Source organism: Lagopus muta, chromosome 12 (genome assembly GCF_023343835.1).
Source record: "Lagopus muta isolate bLagMut1 chromosome 12, bLagMut1 primary, whole genome shotgun sequence".
Classification (NCBI taxonomy): domain Eukaryota; kingdom Metazoa; phylum Chordata; class Aves; order Galliformes; family Phasianidae; genus Lagopus; species Lagopus muta.
The window spans coordinates 16,540,051-16,564,867 of NC_064444.1; the positions used below are offsets into that span (position 1 = coordinate 16,540,051).

At 36.8% G+C, this 24,817-nt stretch overlaps 2 protein-coding genes across 13 annotated transcripts in view; both read right to left on the reverse strand.

The window, feature by feature from the left end:
• Positions 1-17,013, reverse strand: part of ESRP2 (epithelial splicing regulatory protein 2) — a 77,832-nt gene extending 60,819 nt beyond the window's left edge. For 5 of the 12 annotated variants that reach the window (XM_048958420.1, XM_048958418.1, XM_048958414.1 and 2 more), the window contains exon 1: positions 5,485-5,571. The gene's annotated coding sequence lies outside the window, so the exon portion shown is untranslated. Of the gene's footprint in view, positions 1-5,484; positions 5,580-5,629; positions 5,738-16,461 lie in introns of those variants that run through there. The other 7 variants (XM_048958421.1, XM_048958416.1, XM_048958422.1 and 4 more) reach the window with 7 other exon arrangements.
• A 148-nt stretch (positions 17,014-17,161) lies between these two features.
• Positions 17,162-21,262, reverse strand: LOC125699180 (leukotriene B4 receptor 1-like). The gene has a single exon (XM_048958462.1). It carries the CDS (start codon positions 21,151-21,153, stop codon positions 20,146-20,148), a length of 1,008 nt encoding a protein of 335 aa, XP_048814419.1. The 5' UTR covers positions 21,154-21,262; the 3' UTR covers positions 17,162-20,145.
• Positions 21,263-24,817: the final 3,555 nt, after the last annotated feature.

The following is a 24,817-nucleotide window of genomic DNA, read 5'->3' on the forward strand; positions in this document are numbered from 1 at the left end:
GTTTAACCGACTGTAATATAAACTGCTTTTCAAAACACCCATAACCCAGCTGTTCTTTCACAAAAGCTGAAACTATAGACTGCTGTCAGTTTGTCTCACATTTTACCTTTTCTCCTTAGTTAATCTCTCAACTAATGGCCTTCATCACACTGAAAAACTCTGTCCTCCAAATTCTGCTTCAGAAAGGAAGTTTAAAACACTTTGTTTAAAAAAAGCAAACAACTTGAAGTCAGGAAATTCAAAGATGAAAATTCAGTATAATTAGGAAGAAAAACCCAAAACCTGTGACCTTACATCAATACAGCCATGGAATGAAGGCTAAATCTGTGCTGTGAAAGAATTTTATCAAGGCTCAGGCAGTTTTTTTATTTTCACAGGAAAGTACATTCATATGCTTAAAGAATTGAAAGAAGTGGGAACAAGAACAAAAGGACATAAACCACCTTAAAAATGCCATTTATTTATAATGCCAGAATTCAGGGACGCTGAAAATATTCTTTTCCATAATGCTGCCCAGGGCTGCAGCTTTCCTCATCATCATGTAATGAGGAAGTAGCTGCACAGTTTGATCAGGGAGAGAACAGCTCCACAATCCAGAGGCAAAGCCTCAGACTAGACCTCATAGGAGATCATCTGAGTGGACCAAAAGGATTTGTGGCAAAACAGATACTAGGATTTTACCTAGCATATTCCATGATCTTTGCTCTGTTTAAGAACTGTGAATCATAGCAGCTATATAACACAGTTGATGCTGTGTGACGCATCAGCAGGCAAGCCCTCAGGTAGTGGAAGTGAGGACTGAGATGTCCAGATTTCCATTATTATCTCCACCTCTGTAGTCAGAGTTCACTAGTCAAAACTTGTTGGAACTGATTTTTAGGTTTTGATGATCAGTCTCCTGTAAGTTAAGGTGTCTGTGTGTTAGCTGTTCCTTATTAGCTTTGTGTTGCCCTCCATTGTATTTCTGATACCTTGTCATATTTGGAATACAGAATACTTTCATTCTACTTAATATCACATGAGATGATATCTTATTAGCCTCTGCTCCTGTGCAGAGGCTAGTCCTGTTTCTTCACAACTGCATGAGCTTACCTTTCCCTTGCCTTTCATTTCTACAGTCCAGACACAGAAATTTCACAAAGCAATCACAAGGCATAAGCAAGATCTGCTACACTGAAGTACTGTCACCCCTGAAATGTAAGTCAGCTGCATGAAGGAAGGGAACCAGTAACAGACATCTTACAATAGAGAGCACAGAGCACATCTGCTGTGGCTGAAATCACAGGGGAAAATTTTGGTAGGAAATGCAATTATCGTACTGGAATTTGGCAGCACCACCTGGATTGACATTCTTCCTTCATAGCAAATCAGGGATTTTTGATGACTGGAAGTAAGAAAAGTCTTGGTTTTCTTTTCTTTTTTTTTCCTAAAAAGCTGCCACTTTCATCAAAAGATTGATCCAGTATTGTCAGAAGGGCTTCTCCAAACTAGAGCTTACATCCAAATACAAACTGGAAGAAATAACTACTTGGATTAGTAACAACAGCTTGGATAGTTTAGCATAGTGCTTTCTACAAAAATGTTCTAGTAACAATTAATTTTCATCAAAATACCTTTTTTTAAAAAAGTAAGATTTTCTTTACCACAGCTCAACACCTGAAGTTGTTAGAAAAGAACACTGAATAGAAGAACATGCATGATCTCTGAGTTTATCTGAAGGATATCTTCGTAGATCCTATAAGTAAGTCTCTTATTTCAAAAGAGTAAATTTTAGTGCACGAGAAGGACTACTTAATGAATCTTCATCCATCAAAGACTGAAAGGAAGGGAAAGATCAAAGTGTGTTTACAGTCAAGATGCTAAAACTATGTATGTTACCCGAACTACAAAGAAAGGCTTCATCCATAACAAGATAAATAATCCATTCAGAAAGACAGAGATCTCAATTAGTGTCTCATATGGAAGTCTCACACTTTATACAGCACAGCTAGTCATGTACAAAAGGTTTTCAGCACAGCAAAGGTATTGACTATATACGAATCATGTAAAACATTATCATAAAATTAATTACTAGGGTCTTTTAATTGTTGCCATTGTTTGTGTTTGCACATGTAAACTTGGTGTTCTGTTGTAACTTTTTGTTATATTAACTTAGAAATTCATTATAAAGGACTTCAGCTTTAGACAGAAATTCAGTGTTATGAAACTCATAAAACCATGATGTCTACTTATTTTGAGATAATAGATACACATTAATATTACTCAAGTTTTAACACTAGTTTTTTTCACTAAAGAGCAATAAAACAAAAGCACTGGACAACAGGGCTTTGGGTTCACGTTCCGTTCTGCACTGCCCTGCATGGATCTCTACATATAGCTGAAGTAATAAGGATCTTGTCCTTCACAGAATCACAGAATCACAGAATTGTAGGGGTTGGAAGGGACCTCCAGAGATCATCGAGTCCAACCCCCCTGCCAAAGCAGGTTCCCTACAGTCCTTTAGAGAGAAAAATCAACTAAATTTTTTACTTACTAGTTACTTTGCGATATGCAAAATATAATTATTTGCTTATGAAAAAAAAAATCAATAATGAAAAGTAGTGAGTATTTTTATTTGGGATTTTTCTTTGCCTTCGATACCCTACTAACACTGGTATTACTATAATACTATTACTATTAACATGACAGTAAGAGAATGAAACTCAGCACTGTCAAAGGAACAGTTATCAGTCTATTTTTCTCTGCTAAATGGAGATAAAAATAATATAACTTAAAAGTTCTGACCGCACAAATCTCTTTTTGTTACTGTCTTTAAATCTGCTATAAAATTTATTGGGAGCCATATTTTAATGTCAGCATGCAGCAGTCATGTTATTTTCTAATCAGACTACTTCAGGTGTGCTTCTTTCCTATACATATGTCAGACTGAGAGTCCTGAAGTTAGAATTACCATAAGGCAACTAAGCAGTAATAGAGGTGCTGATGAAAAATTGTTCCCAGCTATATTCTTCATTTCTGCCACACAGAGGTTCAGATGCTTATGGATCAAACACTGATCCACTGTAGTTTCAGAACACCTTGCTATAAACAGCAGTTTAGGAGGTTATCTGAGAGTGGCTTTGCAGTTCTGACTAACAAAGCTAAGCTTGCCGTGTGTCCTTCCCCTATGCTCTTTGTAGAGGTTCAGCACAGTTGATTGTGAAGCAGTCACTGCAGTGCTGCAATTTAGAATCCAACACTCTGAAGAGAATATCACACATTTTAGTGTTATTTAACATGGTAGGCTGTAAAACACAGAAAAAGTATGGCAGAAAAGCAACTGCTGCATGAATAGCTGTAGCATTCCCAAAGGGCAGCAAGGGCAGTGTGAACTGCAGTCAAAGCAAAGCGTCCTTGCTCATGAATCTCAGCTCTCAGATATCTTCTTGACAGAGTCACTAGCACATACACAGGTCTAGAGATGTCATGAGCCAACCCAAGCTTGGGCCAGAATATTAATCCAGCTCCTGAGGCAAACCTGAGAACAGAACCAAGTTATCTTCTCTTCATTTTATGCACACATGCACTAGTTTACATGTAAAAACTAGCGATTGTGACAATGAAAAAGGGAAACTGTATTTCAAGTATCTATTCAACAATTTATCTGGAGACCTGAAGTTTTAAACTCTCAAAAGCTCTAACCATTCTGTTCACGCTGTTTAGGAATCTGACAGAAGATTTTTCAGTTGATTCCTTCAATTTTCATCAGAAACAAATAAAAAGGGAAGAGCCAGTTTCACTGCTAGCCTGGCTAAAGCCTACTGTTGAAGCAAGACCTTCCCAGCAGCAATTACTCAGTGCAACAGACATGTTATTACTTACAACTGAAGATTCACCAACCCTGCCCCAAGGGGAGAACAGCTACTGCACCTGTCAGCATGCAAATATGTTTGGTATGTTCAGTTACATTCACTGGCAAGCCAGTGAACCCACTAACAAAAAGATGGGGTTTTACTACATTGAGGCACGTATTTTCAAGAAATCAAAACAGCTGCCTAAAGAGACACTCAAAAAACTGGGAAATAAAATTTGCAAGGTTTTACAGTTCTATAAAAGACACCCAGATCCCCTAAGAAAACTCTGTCAGTTCCAATGCATCCTGAGTGCAGTCTGAGTGTAGCTTCAGGCTGTTAACTCTCCCTAATCCAAAATGCAAAATTGCTTTTGGGTGACACAACCCTCATGCTTTTGGTTGACTTCATAATGTTTTGAGATAATTTCTTCTAAATCCAGAATCATTTAACCAATTGAAAAGCATTATTTAAGCTACATTAAAGAATATTTCTGTTTTAACATATTAAAAAAATATTTCATCATTTGCTGTGTACTTCAAATTTCTTGATATTTCAGACTGGTAGACAGGGATACTCCAGCCACGTAGGAAATGCCAGGAAATTCTGCCAACATCTTTGAAACCAAAGGATTAAATACCTAGTTTCACAAAACTGCAGGATGCAGAGGTAACCATGGAAGGAAATTGTTCAATAGTCTTTTCTACGTAGTGGTGTTCCCTAAGTTTTATACTTTCTAAACTGGGCATTGTAAGAGTTTACCCATCAGAACTGTGTGGTCTGAAACAAATAAGCTAGTGCCTCTTTTTTTTTTTATATTAACATCCAATACATACATTCATGTATATATATAATACGTACATACACATATATATGTCATTTACACCCAGTAAAACTGCATGTTGGTCTCTATTCTTCCTCCTTCGTGAGGATGACACAGCAGTGGGGTAAGATAACGTATGCTCTGCCTGCAGCCCTTTGTGTTTTTCTTAACTACAGCAATGTAATCCTGCATTCCAGATACTGCACAGCTTGGCCAGTGTATGCATTGTATACAGTGTAACTTAGCCTTATCATAAATAGTTTTGATCCTACCCCAGACACCTAAATAATGAAGTTATTTTAAAAGATGTATAACTACTGCCTTACAGTCTGAATCTGTCTACAGAGGATACGAAACAATCTATAATGGTCCACTGCTAGATTTAACCTCCACATCATTTAAGTTCCATTCCTCTGCTGGTGCTGAAAATCAAGGGGATGGATCAAACAGAGATTTGTGGTTTTTTTAGTGAGAACACTTAAGGACAAGCAGTATCTAAGAAAAATCTTACAGACATAAACCAGATTGTAATCTACTTCCTATTATAAGTCGGACTGGCAAATTTCCAAGCAGAGAAACTTTCTCACTAGCAATGATTTGTTCTTATGCCCCCTGCCTTTCAAAGCAATTAACTCTTATGTGTGATGATAATTAAGTACATGATTAAGTTTGAGAATGAACTGGATATAATTTTAATGGTCACTGAAAAGAAAGAGCTGCACCTGAAAATGCCTACTGTCTATTTGTAATTATGCCAAGAAAACATACAGTAAGTATCTGTAAGAAAAGGAGGAAAGCAGTGTCCCATTCTGCTTCTTTTACCATAATTACCTGACCAATCATTTGATGTCCCTTCTTCAGTGACATTTATGACTGGCCACTCTTGAAGTATTTGCTGCTCCCTTCCATATGTCTTCCATAAAAACAATAAGGCACATTTTTATTCTGAAAAAAGTAAGTGAAAATGAAAACTTACTTTTCAACTGCTTGAAGGAAGGGACTGTCTTGACGTTCTGCATTTTCTGTAGCTAAGTCTTGTTAATGTCTCCCTGCCCCTCTCCTGAAGTTTAATACAGTGGTTCGTACAACTACTTGTGGGGCTGCATGATGAAACTTACCAAGAAAGTGATCTGAGAAAAAATAGATAACCATGAGAGCAAGGGTTATTTCTGACATACATCAATTCCCTGGTCTGCTCAAACATGCAGACCCATAAACAGTTGAACTCTCATCACCAGGGAGCATTCATGAGAACAGAAGTGCAAGGTGAGCAAATGTTGTTAACTGCCTTTGCTACTGAGAGAAAAAAGGGTGTCTTCATGCTCAACATTCTTGTTTCCTAAAGCATTTCTGTGGACTGACTGCACAATCAGCTTTTGCTTTGGCAATAAACAGATTACTACTGAAACTAATCAGAACATGTGCAAAATAGCATAGACATGAGTCATACATACATTATGTTTTAAATTAAATCTTTCCAAAGTGCTGTTAAAATCAGCCAGTGGTTTTCTTTTGTGTTGTGATTTTTTTTCATCCTCAACTCATCTCTGCATTTACAGGCCTTAGTCACGATGGTCCTTCACAATGGTTTTTTGATTTGTTATCCCAGTATTTCCAGCCAGACACCAGTTTCTGCTTCTTGTTTATTGTTTATGCTGAAAACTGCCTTTAACATTATCCCTTAAACCTGGAAAACCCTGCCCAAATTAATTAGCATTCAACTTAAAACTGAGCCCCAAGACATGTTTTTACTTTGATGCTTACAGTAAACTGCCAGCGAACAGTGGATAGGAAGACTGCAGACAGGGAATTTTGATTCTATAAACACTGTTTACTTCCAGCTTCAGGAAGTCTATGAAGTACGCAAATAACTAGACTTGTTGCTCTGTGTTCTTTTGTATCTTTTTCCATTAAACTAGTCTGCTACAGCTATTAAAATATAGTAATTGAGATCTCTATGTGTTGTATTAATATATGAGGAAGAAAGCTGACTATTGCTATACATCTTCTGTTTGATGCTGTGCTTATATTAAGTAGCACTGATGTGTCAGGAACAAAGTTGCATAATTTACACATACCCTCATGGCAGCACAGTGCACACATAACCTTTTTTGTTTTTTAAGATCCATACTCATTTTTAATTAAACTTAGAAGCAAACTTGTTCTTTCTTTAAATTTGTTACTGAGCTATAATTAATTTTACTTTTATCTGCCTTGCTTTGGAAAAGGAGTTGGTCTGGACCAAAGCCAGCTCTTTTACTTCAGTCCCAAGGGAAAATTCAGTCACCTGTATGACAGGAAAAACGAGACTTAACTCAGTCAGATCAACCAAGCTTCACAGCAATAAACTAACAGATTTCTATATGACACTGCTCAAGAAAGACAAAAGTGGATAATACCAATACCAATCTTTGAATTTTAAAAGCAGAAATTCAGTTTATTCCTAATTTCTACTGTATTTTCTGTCTTTACACATTCATTGGAAAAGGGCTGCTCCCAATCCTGTAAATACAGGCCATATTTTGCTTATTTTCAGGAGAATCTATAGACCTACACACTGCAGCATACTACTAAACTGAACCACTTCCAAATGTCGTTAGAGCAAAACAATCCTTTTAGTACTGTCTTGTTAACGATTAACAATGGAAGCACTGCCAAAGTACATTGGCCTGGAATAGGCTGGCCCATAAAAGAGGGTAACTCTTTATGCCATGTTATGTGAATAAACAACTCATTATGAAATTCTTTGGAATTCCTGTCCTAGAATGTCATGGATATAAGGGGTAGACATGAAAACTTCCATAAAAAAACAGTAGCAACAGAACTTTCCTCAATATGGTTAAATGATAACATACTCAGCAAGACTAAAAACTTTGTTATTACAATAGCACTGAAGTCTTAAAGAGTGATTTGCAACCAGTCACAAAGCAGGTTCATTTTATGGTTAGAAAGTCTTTTCTATTTGTGCACGATGTCATTCATATATTTATGAGGATGAAAGGCCAGAAAACAGACCTACAAAACACTGAGCAGAATTAATCAATTCCATGTAAAAGTGTAGATTGTTTTCAAATAGTGCGTGAATCTGCTTTCATTTCAATTTCAAGTTATGACAGAAGGCAAATTTATAGGATGGCTTTACAAGAAGTAGGCTTAGCAGAACTTACATTAAGGGCAACTGACTCAACAGCTCAAACCAATCTTTTTATCCACCTTCCCATATTTTATATCGTGAGCATCCCTCATTTAGTATCAATATGACAAAGGTGGTGTGGAACAGGGAACTTCAGTGACTTGAAACAGCTAGGGAAACAAAGGAGAAAGGAAATGAGAATAGATGCAGGAGAATCAATTTTAAAAATATATAACTGGTGGAAGAGAAATATAGAGAACATGTGGGTGCAAAGGACAAGTACACTAAAAGTATCAGCAGAGTAGCAGGATGTACATAGGAAAGATGATCTAATGGGAAAAACAGGTGCCATAAAATCAGAAGGTCTTGATTATATTTCCAGTGTTCCTACTGTGGCCCTAAGAAATCCTAAAGAGGTTAGTCATCCACTAGATCCTCTGCCAGTAAAATCAGAAAGAGTACTTATGCGATAAGCAACATGGGAATATAAAAACCTGTAATAGTCAGGCCTATCAAGCTTTGTGCATGAAAATGAGATTTACCCAATTGCTTCCAAATACATTTTCTCCTACAGCCAGGCCTCCACTCACTTGTTATGCAGTGCTGCAGCTTCCCTCCCATCACTGGAGGAGGTGCCACTCAGTCACAGTTCTTGAACCCCTACAGCCTACAGTCCCAGCACTTTCCCAACATCCAAGTTGAAGCACCTGTCCTACCAAGCCTACGTCTCCAGGTAATGCCACTTTGTTTGATGGAGTCTCCTGGGTAAGGAAAATAACTGAGAGGTCTGAGCTGTAAGATGTCACAGAGCTGGGGAAATTAAAATCCCTCTGTTGATGGAGGTGTCTTAGCTCAAATAATTGGCTAGATGGGTAACACCAGAAGAAAAATCCCTGACTCATCCCTTTAGACAGGGGTTAAATAAATGTCTGGTTTGATACAAAATGATGTCTTACTTTTCCTGAGGCTTTTTTTCCTATTTGCTTGTGATGTCTTGCTCTGTTATAACTTACTGCATTTTTTTAATGGAAAAACTTGACTGAAAGAGAAAAAAAAATCATGGAAAGAAAAATACAAATTAAACATAATAGAGAATGTAAGCAAATATAGAGAGAATGATGTTCTCTCATATTCAAACACACGTAGCCACAGCAGCTGCAGAAGAATAAAAATATCAGGCAATAACACAGAAGAAGAGTAATAATGGCAACAAGATACATTGTTAATACAGACCATAGAGTACAAAGAATTAGAAATAGTCATACAGCATTGAAAGAGAACATCAAAAAAGCTCATGGAGATTGAGTTCCAAAGGAAAAATAAAGTCCCAAATATGGAATTGTAAACAAAAGGAGTACTGAAAGGAGAACATTTCACCAGAAAGAAGAGAGAGATGTCAAACAGAAAAGATTAACAAAGAACAAAAAGTCTTTGAGGTGCAGAGAGTATTTTCCAGCTTGCACTGGAGGCTGGATTTGGCATCGTTAAGATATAGGTGAGGTATTTATACCACATGTTAAAATTTTCATTCCAAAAGTTAATTTGGAAAGCTTTTCTCCTTTTTTTTTTTTTTTTAAATATACATACAGCTGATAGTACAATATAGTCTTTCCCTAAATTGCTTCAGGAGATACTGACTTCTTTAGGTTAAGCAGGGAACCCAGAGTTGCAGGTGGCTGAGCCAAATGAGCAGCTCTCAGAGGGAGGCCATCCAGTTCTGCTCCCTCCCTTTCCCCTTCTACTTTTCTCCCACACCTTTGTGTTGCATCTGGAGCTTTTCTGATTGATCTCAAGGTTGGGCAACTAGACTCACTAACTTGGCAAAAACATACACTTTGGAAGGTAGGCAAGGACAAGTTTTTACTGTTTTATCGGGCTGAAGAAGCTACAGAATTGAGTTCAGAGGTGACTCAAGATAAATAGTGAAATCACATAGCCCGGAACAGAGTGGGATACAGAAGGGCAGGAAAGGATGAGAGAAATCCACCTAGGAAGTATCAAACTCAAAACATCTCCTGAGGTCACAGGAAGCTGGTTTTGTAACTTAACCACCTGAATTGAACACTCTAAGTTAGATGGTGAGAATGGTGCTGCTGCCATCACTTTTGCATACAGAAGAGGGGCTGTTAGAAGTCTCGCACACTTTTCAAGCAGATATCTTCAGATTCTCATGTCTTTAGTGCCATATTAACCACATCATTCCACCAAAAGTTGGACTAAAAGAACATCTGTAATGTCCTGAACTAACAGCCTCCCCTTTCCTACTTTGCTCCACAGCACTGCTTTTGTATTATACTATCACAAGCATTACATGCTTTAAAGTGGAAAATCACATTAGATTTTCACACCTGTGTTTTTCATTGCAAATCTCATAATGACTGTTGAGTTTCATTTTTCAGCCTTAAAGCCTTAAATTATGCAAGTAAACTAAAACCTGTTTTCAATAATTCATTTTTCCTTGGTGTTCACAGTTCCCTTGCTTATAGAAACTCTTTATGTATAAGAAATTTCCCTACTTTTCTGATATGTTCTATGTATACTTAATAGATGTAAATCAGGAAGGGTCTGTTTGGTATTCAGATTAAATTCAGCCTAATTTCACTCTCAATTATTTCTCTTTCTACTGTTCTGGCTGCTCACACCTGCTAAATTAAGTTTGAGCAAATAGGTGAAACAAGGCTTCTACTGCCTGTAGGTAGATGTACAAACAAGCTACTGCAGGGCAAGCGAAGGTGTGAACACACAGCACATCCCATGCTTGACAGAAACTGTCTGCAGCCTGTTCTTTCCTTAGGTTGTTATGAGCTATTACTACATAAAAGCTGACTTTATAATACTATTTTAACCAATAGCAACATTACAACTTTTAGATACCTGTAGAAAGAATATGCATCTTTTTTTTTTAATTAACCTCTTAATTCACCTTCCATTTTCCTATTTTTAAACTGGGAGTAATAAACAATAACACTGACTAGTATCACCAGGAGCACAGCTTCTGCCAGCTGTTCAGAGAGTTTCTGCCTGCCTGCAGGCCTTCAAGGCAGCATCTGAGATCTCTTCTGACTGTATTTTGAAGCACAAAGGAATTTCTAAGAAATGTTTTATATTAAATAAAAAACTGATCGCTTTGTCCAGAATCATCAACATTTTTCTGGGAAAATGAACATGAAAAAAACACAGACGACGATGTCCTTCTGGATGCATGCAGTGGTGGGGTGTAAAAGAAGTGCCCTCCTGCCCCACATCTTAAGGCTTTGGATTGCTTTGTGTCACTGCCTTAGCTTGTAAAACTGGTCATAAAATTACAGCATCTTAAAGCTCCTGCCACACCTCTTGTTCCCATGCTCACATGTAGCCCTGGCCTCCACAGGCCCGTTGTAAACTGAGTATGGGAATATTTAGTTATTTTCCCTTTTTTTAGTATTACATCCTCATATTTTCTTTGTGGAATATAATGGAATCTCCTAAGTTCTAATTATTACAGCTGAAAAGAGGCAATTTTCCATTTCCTGACATTCTTTTTATACAGGTTAAAATTTCTCTGTCTTAAAGAAAGGAAATATATTGTTGTAATAGATTATTTCCTATCATGTACGCATTAATTACACATCTTCAGTTAGTGTTTAAACCACGTACTTCAGAGAGAGACAAAGAATTGTTTGAAGTAGTTTTATAGAAAAAGAGGCAAACCCTTAGGTTTTGCTGTCGTTGCATTCTTTAATAATTAGTATTCCCTTAATCTGTCTGAAAAATTGAATAAACTATAATGCTAATTAAAATATAGGAAACTGCTACTTAAGAGGTCAATCTTTCTTGTCTGATTCAGACAAATCAAATTCCTTTTTTGGTGGCCCACTTTACAAGAGAATAATGATCTCAGACATTTCCACACTACAGTTGGAGCCTATACCCAGGAACCAGAGACATCACTCCATTTCTTCTTAACCAGGAATGACAGTGAGCTATTCTGCATGTGGAAATGGGAAGAAGTGAAAAGGAAGTGGTTTTGGCTAAAGCAGCACAGGAGAAAAGTAAGCTTATTTTTACACGCAGACTCCAAGTATGAAACTTCATTTTCCATGCTTATAAATGCCATCTCATGTGGGTTCAATTTTTCCTCTAAGTGTAGGAAACAAGAGAAGAAACTTTGTTGCCATACAGAAAATATTGGCAACGTGGGATATGTGGGTGTGTACGTGGTATCACATTATTCCACTCAAACATTTAAAAAAAAAGAACTAAAAATGTGTACAATGAGGATCAAGTATATCTCAGCAGAGAAGGCAGGTCTGACAAAGGATGGAGCCGCATGGGCATAGGCTGCCAAGGTCCTTCAGAACTGGTGCTTCTGAGCTGCCAAAAGCATGTAGGAACTAAGTACTGTTACAGCAGCTGAAGCACTGAAAGAGATTCAATGCAATGAATGTAAGGAGGGGAAGCTGAAACAGATGATGTGGTCACATCAACTCCAGCTAGGGGCCTGTTCATCCCCTGTAGCTCCCTCAACAGTTTGTATAGAGAGGCAGGAAAACACTCTGTGGGCTATTGAAGAGTTTAATTTTCTTTGATGTAACTTAATACTCACAAATAATACTAGTAAACATCTATCTCTCTGTAAAACTATGTGGCTAAAAGTATTTGTGTGTGTAAAACTGTACAGAAAAAAGGAAACAAGCACTTTATAGATAACATAATATGAATTTGATGCTTGGGAAATGTATCATTATGCTTTTAAGCACATATCAAGCATTTTTTCTTTTTTGTTAGTATGCTCAGGACACTAAATACTTAACCTTATCCTATCAATGGCATTCATCTAAATGAAATGAAATGACAGATTGTATCACTTGGCCAATTCGAGATTTAGCTTAGGTTATTTAATTATCTGGCTAACTCCGGCTGAAGTTCAGTGATCCAAAACAGGTGAAATTCTTCATGCAGTCTGCGATAAAATCTTTATGATCAGAACAGTGTATACGTTTTTAGCTCCTTCTCTTACACAGTTACTATGTATTGTCAATGGTGAAAACATTAGACTTAATTTTCTGTATGTTTATGTCTGAGGAAGCAAAATATCTTTCTGTGTTTGAAATGAAAAGAAACTGCGGCAAGGCTTGAAGACATGAGGAAAAAAGGGCATTACATGCAGGAAGGAGTCTACAGAGTTCTTATGTTAAAATTCACAAGTGGATAATGAAATATTTAAAAGTATCTAAAGATATTACTCTAAAAATAACAAACGTTGACCTAGATGTGCCTGGCAGTTCAGTTCTGCTTTCTTAGCAGTGTTGCCTTAAGTCAACACCAAGCACTTTACAAGTTTGGCTCAGACCATGTATAGACTAAAAAAACTGTAAGACAAATTTCCTTTCTCATTCATTATACTGTCAGCATTAGGTGCAAAACCTGAAAATCAAATAGGATCTAATTCCATCCCTGAGAAAAAAAAAAGATCAAACCACTGAATGCATGATTTGCTGTCATCCCAACAGAGGAGCATCAGATACAGCTTCACAATTTCCTGAAACAAATATTGTTTGAGGTCAACCAGAGAAAACCAGCTCAAATTTGTGTAAACTTGCACATATACTTCTAAGAATCATTTAACTTTTAAGAGCCATTTACATGTCTTTTGTTTTGTTTGTACATAATAAAAGGAGTTAGTTTGGTCACAGTATTTTCTGTTTCTAATATATATATTTAATGAAATACAGCTTATCTATAGTTATATGTATAACATATATATATGTAACATACATTATATATATAACTATACATAACTATATATAACTATAATGCAATGGATGATATCTTACAATTTAAAGTCCAGGCTCTCCTGCAGTGAGGGTCTAAAGTTGCCATCTCTTGGCTGTATCAATATACCCTTATTAGCCAGCTGAAGCATACAACCAGTGAATTCAGTACTATAAGCTGACCTTCACTGTGTATATGCAAAAACTGAATAAAAATGTTTCTTTTCTTTTCCCATTAGTGTTTGTGCCCATTTGAAAGCTGTAATATTAAATTTACAAGGAACACAGACACCAGCAAAACAGCAGGTATCTTAAAATATTAAAGAGCAAAAATAACAAAATTCTTGGTGTATCCTCTGTCTAAAATATCTGCCCAACTTAAACCATTACTTAAAATAGTAATTGAGGCTTATAGGCATTATTCTATATTTCTTCTTTGATGTCTTCATTGCTGCTGAGACTCTACCATGAGTACATATAAAGTCCTTAAGGACCTTAATCAGTCTCCAACTGAGAGTTCAGCCCCACAGACCCTGCCTGCAGGCCCAGGAGCCCATACAAACTCAGGCCTGGGCATTCACTCCCTGTCTGAGCTCTGCTGTCAGAGTGACTGTTTTTCAGCTCTGCTACAGCTATGCTTGTGTTTGGCTGTGCACCTTGTTGGCTCTGATCCATGCATAGGCTTCTTGGCTTGGCCTTGGCCCAGACTAATCACTGCAATTCTGCTTTGTGATTACTGGGCTGTATTTGACCCTTGATAGACCTGACCCTGAACCTTATGTATATATATTGACTTTCTAGCTTGACCTTTGAACTGACCCTGTCTGGATAACAATGGATAACAGGAGCAACAAGGGAACCCACAGAGACTGAACATCTTGATTTCCAGTCTTAGTTTTGCCCTCACAGTACGAGTGAAATTAAGTTGTGCAGTACAGAATGGTAACAATGCTATTTCATTACTGTAATGTACAAGGCAAGTCTTGGGGTGAAGTATGTATTTAAGGAGGACATGGGTAGAACCCTTGAATGTATGAAATCTTTTTCCTCAAACAGCCATAAGAAGTTCTTCAGCAAAATCAGCTTCATAAGATTTTGATCTTTTAGAAAGTAGAATCAGCCTATTAGTGCAATGCTACTCAATGTGACAAATGTTAAGAGGATGAAGCAAAGACTTGTTAATAGACATTCTAAAATCATTATATTCAAACACTACAACAGAGGAAAAAGGAATGTGAAATTAAATCTTGATTGTTTCCACTTTACTCATAATGCTTCATCCTTTTTCTTAAGGGTGAAACTTTTGTGGTTTTTCTTGTTATGGACGCCTTCAAGACTGCAGAAACTATTCCTAATTTCAGCACAGTAAACTAAAGACCTTTTCATACTTTTTGGATGCTAAGGGAACACCTTAGAATAACACACAGTTTAGAAATCAATGCCCTTGTTGGGATGAAATGTGAGCTACTTGAATTCAAGAGCTTGGTTCCAGCTCAACATGCTTATTAATTTCTTATTTTCAACACAGGTTTTTCAAACTGGCATTTCTTGAGGAAATAGTATTCTGTCAAAAGTTCTTAGCCAGCTTAACTTGTGCAGTGCTTGAAATAAGCATGGGCTTGAGTTCCTGGACAGTAAGAGATGAAACAACTACATCACTCTGAAATGAATGGGACTTGGATGCTTAACACAGCATTGTGGATTTTGCAAACCTTTCTGCCTCAGTGACCTGAGTCTAAAAATACAATTTATAACTGAAAAAAAGTCCTGAAACAACAGAGTCCCTCACCAGTTCTATCAGAGACTTTTCAATATAAAATTAAACCCAGTTTTCAAAATAAGAGCCACAAGATGGCAGAAGAGAACAGGAAACGTGAAAAGATTGTTGTGCTGAATGCTTGTTCTAAATATATAACACTCCTCAATTCTAAAGCACAGCTGAAGGTTCCTGGCTCTATTTTAAAATCGAATGGACATGAATATAATTCATTAGTGACTATGTTTTAAAAACAGTCTCAGCTTTGAAGTTTCTGAAGGCAATTCTACAGTGAATGCTAACATTGCAATAACAGTTCAGGTTATGTGGTACAGTTAGGACATGGAACATGCACTGTGTTTGTAGATTGTCCATATTCCCTCACCTTATCACAGTATGAGGTGTCTGGTAGCTGTTTTCCAATTGCCATTCTTAATTTCTACTCAATTGACCATACAGTGAATTTTGCAGTTCTAGAAGACATAATCTTAACTCTTACAGTTATGACTATTTAATCTGTACTGGAAGACCTTATAGCATCCTTTCCATTAATTCTATCACTTAAATGACTGACATTTTACACATTCCATAAAAATAGCTTTTTTTTATCCGAAACTTTCCATTTATTTTAACCTAAATGAATGCAGTTAAAAATATTGAATCCTTCCTAAGAACAACAACCATAACTTTAAAAATAACTATACTTTATAAAGCAAAAGAAAACATTAAAGAATGAAACAAGATAGAAATCTATTATCTCTCAACCTATCAGTACAAGAATTTTTTCTGTACTTTTCTTAGTAATTGTGTTATAAAGCTTCAGAAATCTTAGATGCCATCACATCCTTGTCATACCCAACTTGTTATGTTAGCAGGAGCAGTGTAAGCCACTCAGCCTCTCAGCAGAGAGCATTATGACTTCATACCGCATTTTACAGCAATATTTTTCTTTAACCTATTAACAGTGGAGATCAAACTGAGTTTCCAGATAAAGAACATTTTTAGTGATTACTTGACCAGACAAGAAAGCATTTAGAAAAACCTAGAACTGCCTTGCAACAGAAGTTACTTCACTTCCTTCTCTGTTCCTGTATGCTTAGCTTCCACAGTCAAACTTCTCATTTTCATTCTAAGAACATATGTTTCTTTAATCTGAATTGACATACCTCTTTTGCTTTTCCTCTCCAACTAGATGCAAAACTTTCTTACTCTTCTTCCCTTACCCATACATGCAGGAAAGGAAGCAATGCAAGAGTCGTAGTTGTAGGAAATAAAGACAAACTTCACCACTGTTAATATTCTCTAATTTTGCATCTTCTCAAGTGCTTATTCTCTCACATGCTTGTATATGGGAGAATTTGCACATTGTCCATGATACTTGCCCTCTTCTAGGTTCTTTTACTCCTTTCACTCAAGTCCTGCCTACAATCTTTCTCTTTTAAGTCTTGTTAATAGTAACCCTAATAAAGTTCCGTAACTGTACTCTCAACTGTCCTTCAGATATCCCTTAACTTTTGCTCTGCTTCTTCCTGGTGAATGTTCTGCTGATTTGATTAAAGAAACAAAATTCTTTATTTAGAATAATGCAGCTCTCTGTTTTCTACCTCCAAACAAGGGTCTTCCATTTCTTTTGTCACAAAACTCCACAAAACTCCACTCTCCTAATCCGCACCTCTGTAACAACTATTTTACCATGATGTTTACAGAAAACAATAAAAGGCAATAAAAGGCCTTTGAGACCCGTATTTTTCCTCTGTTAGTTTTTTTTTTTAATGCTTGTTGAATATTGGCTTCAATCCTGTTAGTACATGATGAATTTCCTTTATGCAGCACGACTCTACTATAGCATATGTGATAAATTCCTGCTGTATGCCCATAGAATGTTCATCGGGCTGATAAGATTTAAGTTAGAGCTTGATGTTAGAAGATTCTCATTTTTTACAAACAAATGAGAAGTTCAAAGCACCTGGAATCTTTTTTTTTTTCTTTTTACCTCCCAGTACACAGTGTTCTGAGCAGTGTTGCATTGATTCCACGTAATGTTCCGTGCACTTCAGTGTAAGCTGAGGTGATTTGACTCAGGTGACTGAAGTCACCCCACTTAGCTCAGCCTTTCTTCTTGCTGTGTCATGAGAAATAGCTAGACACTGAAGCCACAGAGACAGGCTTCATAAACAAGGACCACAGAATTGGGAAGTAAGAAAAACAAGAGGAACTTAAGCAAGATGAAACCTCATTTTTCTCAGACAGAATTTGGAATACCTGAGATATCACTGAGTTATCTGAGTTTATTAGTAAGACTGCTTTTGTCTCCAGGTCACTACTTGGAACTGCCTGGGATCAAGGGAATTGTTTGCTATTAACATTCCAATACAATCTACAGAATGAACATAAAATGTAGTCAACAGCAGTCATGAAGTATCACCATCATAAGATGCAGCATTTTGCACCAGATCTATGCCAGGTTTTAGGTTTGGCTGGGATTCAGTATTTTAAGGCAAGAATATCCAATGTCTGCTGGCTGAATGGCCTGTTTTAGCGTGTAGTACTGTCAGACCTCAGGTTAGTATAAATGGAGTGGTAAATGTTGCAGCATTGACAGGTGTGTTGTATACATTTAAAAGGAAGAAGCAGTCAACCATGTCATCAGCTTATACGTCTACATCGACTCTTGTGGATCTGCTTATGTTACAGCCCTGCTGCCAAAATATTACATCAGTGGCTCTTATCAGTGCAAACCAGCATTTGCAAGAATTAGCTCCATCTGCTTTGTAGAAAGGTGAAATTAGTCAAGGCTGCTGCTTTAGCATCCTTTACTGCAGTAGGCAATACTGCACAGACTATGTATCTGGTCCCTAAGCTCTTTATAGTTCATCCTGGGTTGGGCATTAGGCATTAAAATGCAAGAAATGCACCTGGAAGGCTTCTTGAATAGCAAATAGCACCAGAAGAGATGGATGCCTCACACACACACATGATTAAACGGCTTAGCTGATCTCCTAGGATTGATGATAACTAGGTGCAGGACAGACTGATAGAAAATTCCACTCAGATACTGTTTTTTCCTAGATGTAAGTTGTGAAGGTTTCCTGTGCCCTAGGACCCTAACTAAGTTACACTATTTTTGTGCTTATTGTCCCTTCATCAGTTCTGTTGTCATTGAATAGAATGACTGTTATCTCAAAAACGTACTAGGAAATATCTTTGCTTTTTTATACAGTAGATAATAAAGTTGCTACCATTATTAGAAGGTACTGCTATATTTAATATGCTAGCAGCAATTAAGGAATAATTATTGGGGTGAAAAAAGTGGTAGTTTTATTGGATTAAATTTAAAGGATTTCATCTGCTTCTTACTCTGCTGTAAACAAGGTCCTGCTGAAGTTTTCTCTCTTTTAATCTCAGTGAAGGAGTCCAATTGATGGAAAGTCATTGGTGTGGGAAAGTATGGTGTGGGCTTCCTTTTCAATGAGAAGAAAAAATGTCTTTTTCATAGAAAGCAGGAATAACAAATACGTATGCAAAATGATTAGAAATATTCTATTAATATATAAGGATTTATTTCTCTGTGTTATTCCACTTCACAAGCTAAATTGATGTCACTCAAATTTCCTTGTCTTAAATAATAAGCTCTTCAAAATTAAGTTCTAGTTAGTCCTTCACAATTTCTCTGTAATATGAGTTACAAAACTATTTGCAGCTGTCCAAAACACAATCTGCAGGATATTACAATAGAAAGATAGTAACAGTAAGTCTTAGTAGTCAGTAGTTATCTTCATCTTATTACAAATCAATGATTAAAAAAATAAGCAAAAGAAAGTATAAAAAATGTCAAGCACAAACAGAAATTAAAAATACCCATTGAAAGCAAACATCTGATGCCATGCAGTTTTTTCAGTGAGTTTGCATTCACAAAAGAAAAATAAATTCCTTGCAAGTCCTAAATGTATTTGCTTCTTTAAAGCAAGTTTTACTCTATTTTACAAGAGAAAAAAAAAAGCTTCTATGTGCAAGGTGAAATTCTTAGGATATCAGGCACTTCATACTATTGCCATAACATTCTTACATGTAAAAGAATCTCACCGATGTCTCCTTCCCTCACTGTAGGCTTTGATTAAATTCCTCCAGAACTTTACTAGACATCTTGAGAGCTCAACTGAGTCAAACCATTTGAGAATACTCATACTATGAATATTAGATATATCAATAGTTCAGTTGCCACTGAGTTATGTATATAAACCAAGTATAGCTTGAGGTCTGTAACTGTCATGAAACACAGATTTCTTGTATCTTTTTCTGAAGATGCATGGCATTCCTAATACTTTACTTCACATTAACATAAGATTCTTCTGTAAATGAATTTGTGTAAAAGTTGTTACTTTTAAGCCTAAATGAAGTCCTGTATAAAAATTTTATGTGCCATTAATCATCTTGAAATCCATTCTTACCCATAATAAGAATCCAAGCTTGCTCACTTAGAACTTCAGATTATATATATGGGGATTTTTTGACCACTTCAGGTTTTGCTCCACAAAAACAAGTTTTAAATTTCCAAATTTTGTTTTCCATGTAAATGTTGTTTTCCACATTTTTTCTAAAAATCACAACTCTACTGCAGAGTAAAAATATTGCATTCCTTACTTCAAACCTCCAGCCACCTTGATGAGGTTCTCAGCATCGTTGAAGTGCCCGATTCTGTGATGTGGATACCAGCTTAGGAACCAAACAAGGCTTTACTGACAACTCTTTTAAAACATACAAAACTGTACTAACATTTACTTGTCCCTACGTGTAAGAACTACTGAGTGGATGCCCCAGGACCCCGTTATTAACTAAGTTTATGTTCTTTGTTAGAGATTTTCCATGCCTACTGAAGCAGTCTCTTGTTTGACTACAGAATGACTCTTCTTCTTGTCTTCGTCTGTTACAGTCTGACTCATCTGTTCAAAGAGTTTGGATATCTTGGCAATTCTCAGGTGATTCTGAAATTTTCGTGCAGCAAAAGCATAAAGTAGAGGATTAATGCAGCTACTGACAAACACAAGTGCTCCAGAGATATACTCTCCTATGTCTACAATTTTTTCCAGAGTCAAATACATTTCCTCAGAGTGCTCTATCTCAATTGAAATGATATCTAGGATGTTGAAAAGATGATGAGGAAACCAGCACAAAATGAATGCCACCACAATGCTGGTAATGAGCCGTTCTGATCGCTGCTTTGACCGGTAAGTCATTTTGCTTATTCTTTTTGCAACACACACATAAGAGGTGCATATAATTAGAAAAGGAATTACAAAACCTGCAAGAGTTTCCAGCAAAAGATACGACACTTTCTGTTTAATAGAGGAGTAGTTGCGACACGTGCATTGCTGCCCACCATTGATTTCGTCTGTCTCTTGAAATGGAATGATAGAAATACCAAGAGCTATAGACAGGAACCAAATGAAGACCATGATTATAGAAGTCTTTTCCTTTGTTCTGTATCTCTGAACAGCAAAAGGGTAAAACACAGCCATTAATCTCTCCAAGCTCAGTGCTGTAATCAGAAATATACTAGCATACATGCTGCAGTAAATAATGAAGACCAGTATTTTGCAGAAGATGATTCCAAAAACCCATGAGTCAGCAAAGGAGTAAATCCAGATAGGCAAAGTGATCAGTACGAGGATATCTGCAATGGCCAGGTTCAAGATCAGCAGGACTGAAGGAGACACTTGCTTCATTTTAGTACAAACAGTCCAGATGACAATGCAATTTCCAGGAGTCCCAATAATAAATGACAAGCTCAGTATCACGCAAACTACCAGCTTCACAGTGCTCCATGTCACATGGGTACTGGTTTCCTCAGCTTGACTCATTCTGGATATTCTTCAGGCGTTTTCGAAAGGTAATATCCTTGGCACTTTGCGTTCTGCTTTTATTCTGACAGTGCAAGCAAGCAATCTCAGAGAAACTTCCCTTACTGATATCATGTAGTCTAGTAAGGCATGTGACCTCACATCCTAATGCTCACAAACATCTGACTGCATACGTTCCTGTTGTTTAGGAAAACAGTATGCATTTTTGCATGCAAAGCAAAAATAGAAATACAGTGTTGTGTTGTGCCTGGCTTTCCTCTTAATTGCATATCCATCACACCTAGCAGATTTTACAGCATGAAGATAGTTTTTCAGAAGTCCCTTTTTTTAAAATAGCCTGCTACTTGGTTAAAACTGCCTGTGAGCAGAGTGAGGAATTATTGTACGCTCAGTCTTCAAGTAATCTCTTTTCTAAAAATTCAGGAGAGGTCTGTTGATTGTGCCTTAGAAACATGCTGACATAAAGAAACCAGCTTTTGCAGAGACAAGTGCAATAAAGTGAGAGGGAGTTGTTTTTCTAATGTTCTTCAATCAAACAAAACCACCAGAATGGTCTGCATGTAAGCTTAGGAGGAAACAGTCTGTTTCTCAGAAAACATATATTTCCATTGTCCTGCTGTGCCATCAATATGCTATCACATAAACCCCTAGAAAATTCGGTAGTTAATGCAGTATTCAAATCTTTTGTGAATCAGAAGTTCTTCACTGTCTACCCAAAGAATATATAAGTACTACTTTGTTACTATGATGTCAGAACATTTTATTTTGAAGTCTGGTTCCAAATAATTAAAAGAGGAACTAAAAGAACAGCACCAACAAAAAGAGGCAAGTCACAGAAGTGAAACTAGAACGGGATTTTCTTTAAAATAAGCACTGAAAGAAGGAATTATGCATACTGTGCTCTGCTTAAGACTGTGATACAGATCACTTCCTTAAATATTGAGGTAGAATTGCACAAACCTGGCAAATATAGCATCCAACATAACCAGAATGGAAAAAGGATTGCAATACCTCCTCCCAGCGCCAATCAGCTTAGCTGCTTTCGATCTCCTAAGAGTATAATGAGATCAACAGCAAATCCAAGAGTAACTCCATTGAAGTCAAGAATTACTTTATCAAAACACTGTGTGAGATTTTAATTTGGATTTCATCTGATACATAATGCCGCTTCCTTTTATTTTTAATTGCATTTATTACGCACTGGGCAGAGAAAAATGCAAAGCAACTGATTGTGTTCTAAAGGGAATTTCTGAAAACCATGCTTAAAAATCCATCAATGAAAAGAAGTGCTGGGCAGTGTCTCATCTTCCAATGAAATCACTGTTATGCATGTCATTATTTCTCCAGAAGTTGCTTTGGAAGCATTTTCTTATTGCCAGTGTTATATCTGTTCTGTACTACATTGCAGACACTTATTATTTAAAAAAACATTCAAGGTGAGATGCTGAATATATGCTGAATAAGATCTTCCTCTTCATAAATTCCCACTGTTTGCACAGATATTGACTCGTAGCAACATTGGTATAGTTCCTATTCAGTGATGTGTGGATCTGGTTCTACTTCTGAAGCACTTGGCCTTACATTTTTCAGAAACATGTTTCTTCCACTTCATTTGAACCATGCTTTCCAGGAGGTCTTTGCCTTCATTTGTATCTTTAATTTAAACAAGAAACCAGATGGATCTTGGAATTGCAGCAAAAGTCTGAGATTTCTCTTTCAAAAAAGATCTCAGACAGGTGAAATGCTGAGATTTCCTGAGTATCATTCTGAAGGCAGGCTTTTAGATGAAGTAATGTAGATTTTAGAGTTAACATTAGATGAGGATCATTGTTTTTTAAGAGCTCTCTGTGATTGTTGGATCACTACAAAAATTTCAGACGCACCTTAAGATGGCTCCAAATGTTCTCTAAAAGACAACTGTTATTTTTGAAATTTACCCTAGTAGGACACAAACCCTTAGGAAATGTAACAGGTATTTCCAATAGCAGCATAATATGCTTAACAACATACTAAACACATCACAAGTGTAGCCATCTAGTGTCCAAACATGGAGGGGTTTTTAACGTCTGAACACAGAGTTGGACTTCTGCCCTCATAAACTTGGTCTGTTTTAACAGCAGTGAATTTAGGCTGCATTTCTGTGTCTAAAAAACAACTCAAAATATAATTTTGTGTGTGTGCATGCATATTATATATTATTTTTATATGTGGTGCAACAGCAGAGTCATCAGCATGGGAAACTTTAAGTGTGAAAATTTACCTTTTGGTTTGAAAATAACTTCTGAAAACATTCAAAATGAGAATCAAGAAAGTCTGTGCTATTACTATGAAAAATTCTGAATTGAATTTGCAGTGTTTTCAGTATAAGGGGGATGCTTCATTCATCTTTCAAATTGTCTGGTTTTCTTTCTAAGCGTGTGTTTCCCTCTGGTGGACAGTTTGCAATTTGCTGAGCATTTTCAGACAGCTAATGGTTTGGGATCAATAAAGGTAAATGATAATTTATATTTCCATCTTTAGTATGCTTCTCCTTAGAATTTCATTCCCAGAACTTTTTAACTTTGGGCTAACAGCTTCTTCTCAAAGCACATCCATCCTCCCATCCAGTAAAAGCATCTCTTAACAGCTTGCAGAATAGCTGATGCGTGGGAAATTTGTATCACATGTAAAGGTATGAATAACTGTCCCAGAAAGACATTTACAATTCTCTCCAACTGTTTTCTTCAGAACGATCCACTGGATATTCAGCTTTAGAGTACCTGATGATTAATCAATGCCAACTATCATGTATCTGCTGAATTGCTGGAAAGTGACATTAGTAATCTTGTTTGCCTGCTGATCCTGAAGGAAGTTAGTAGTCTACATCTTTTAGTTCTTCAGCCATTGAAAGAAGATAGCATTTGTACGATTGACATGGCTGTCTCACAACAAACTCAGATAAATGGTGTTATAAATGGCTGTGTGGAACTCACACATTACTTGATCAGAAAATCATGGGCTAGTCCATCTCCTAAGCTAGGGTAAGTTGATATCATTTGCTAGTGAAAAGCTGCTGTAAACATTGCTTTCTTGCTTTCCTTGGTCTCCTATATAAATAATGCACACAGTAGCTAATAATGCCTTTGCTCTGTAACTACTGCAAAGGAAAGCACAGTCTAGGGAAAAACATATACTAGACATTTCTAAATTCTTGCAAACACTATCTGCAACAACCTGTGATGTAGCAAATACAACTGAGAATAGTCTCAGTGCTTCTTCATCACTGGGAAAAGTATCTCAATGAAGAGCTACCCAGGGATCAACTGCAGAACGTAATAAAAGGTTTGTACTTTGCACTATTAATAGAAAGTTAGCAACATTCCCTGCTGTGTTGTTGTTAACTGGACTTCTAATAATGATATTACAAAATAATATGCCCCTATCTAGCTCAGTAGCCAATAGCATTAATTTTGTAAGGCTGGACAGAGAAAAGAATTCCTGTGTATTGTACTCAGGAAAGCTGCTTTAGAACTCGTGATAGGAGGAGTGCTTATAAAGGCACACTGTACGTGCAGCCACACATGCTTACATCTGATACCTTTCTTACTATAACAGAATGACTGTGAACAATCAGATCAGCAGTTGTGAAACTATTAAAGTATATGTTGAAACACTGCCCTCGTAC

Bases quoted from the DNA above. Each gene is read 5' to 3' on its own strand.
- LOC125699180 (XM_048958462.1), bottom strand. From the start codon at position 21,153: ATGAGTCAAGCTGAGGAAACCAGTACCCATGTGACATGGAGCACTGTG.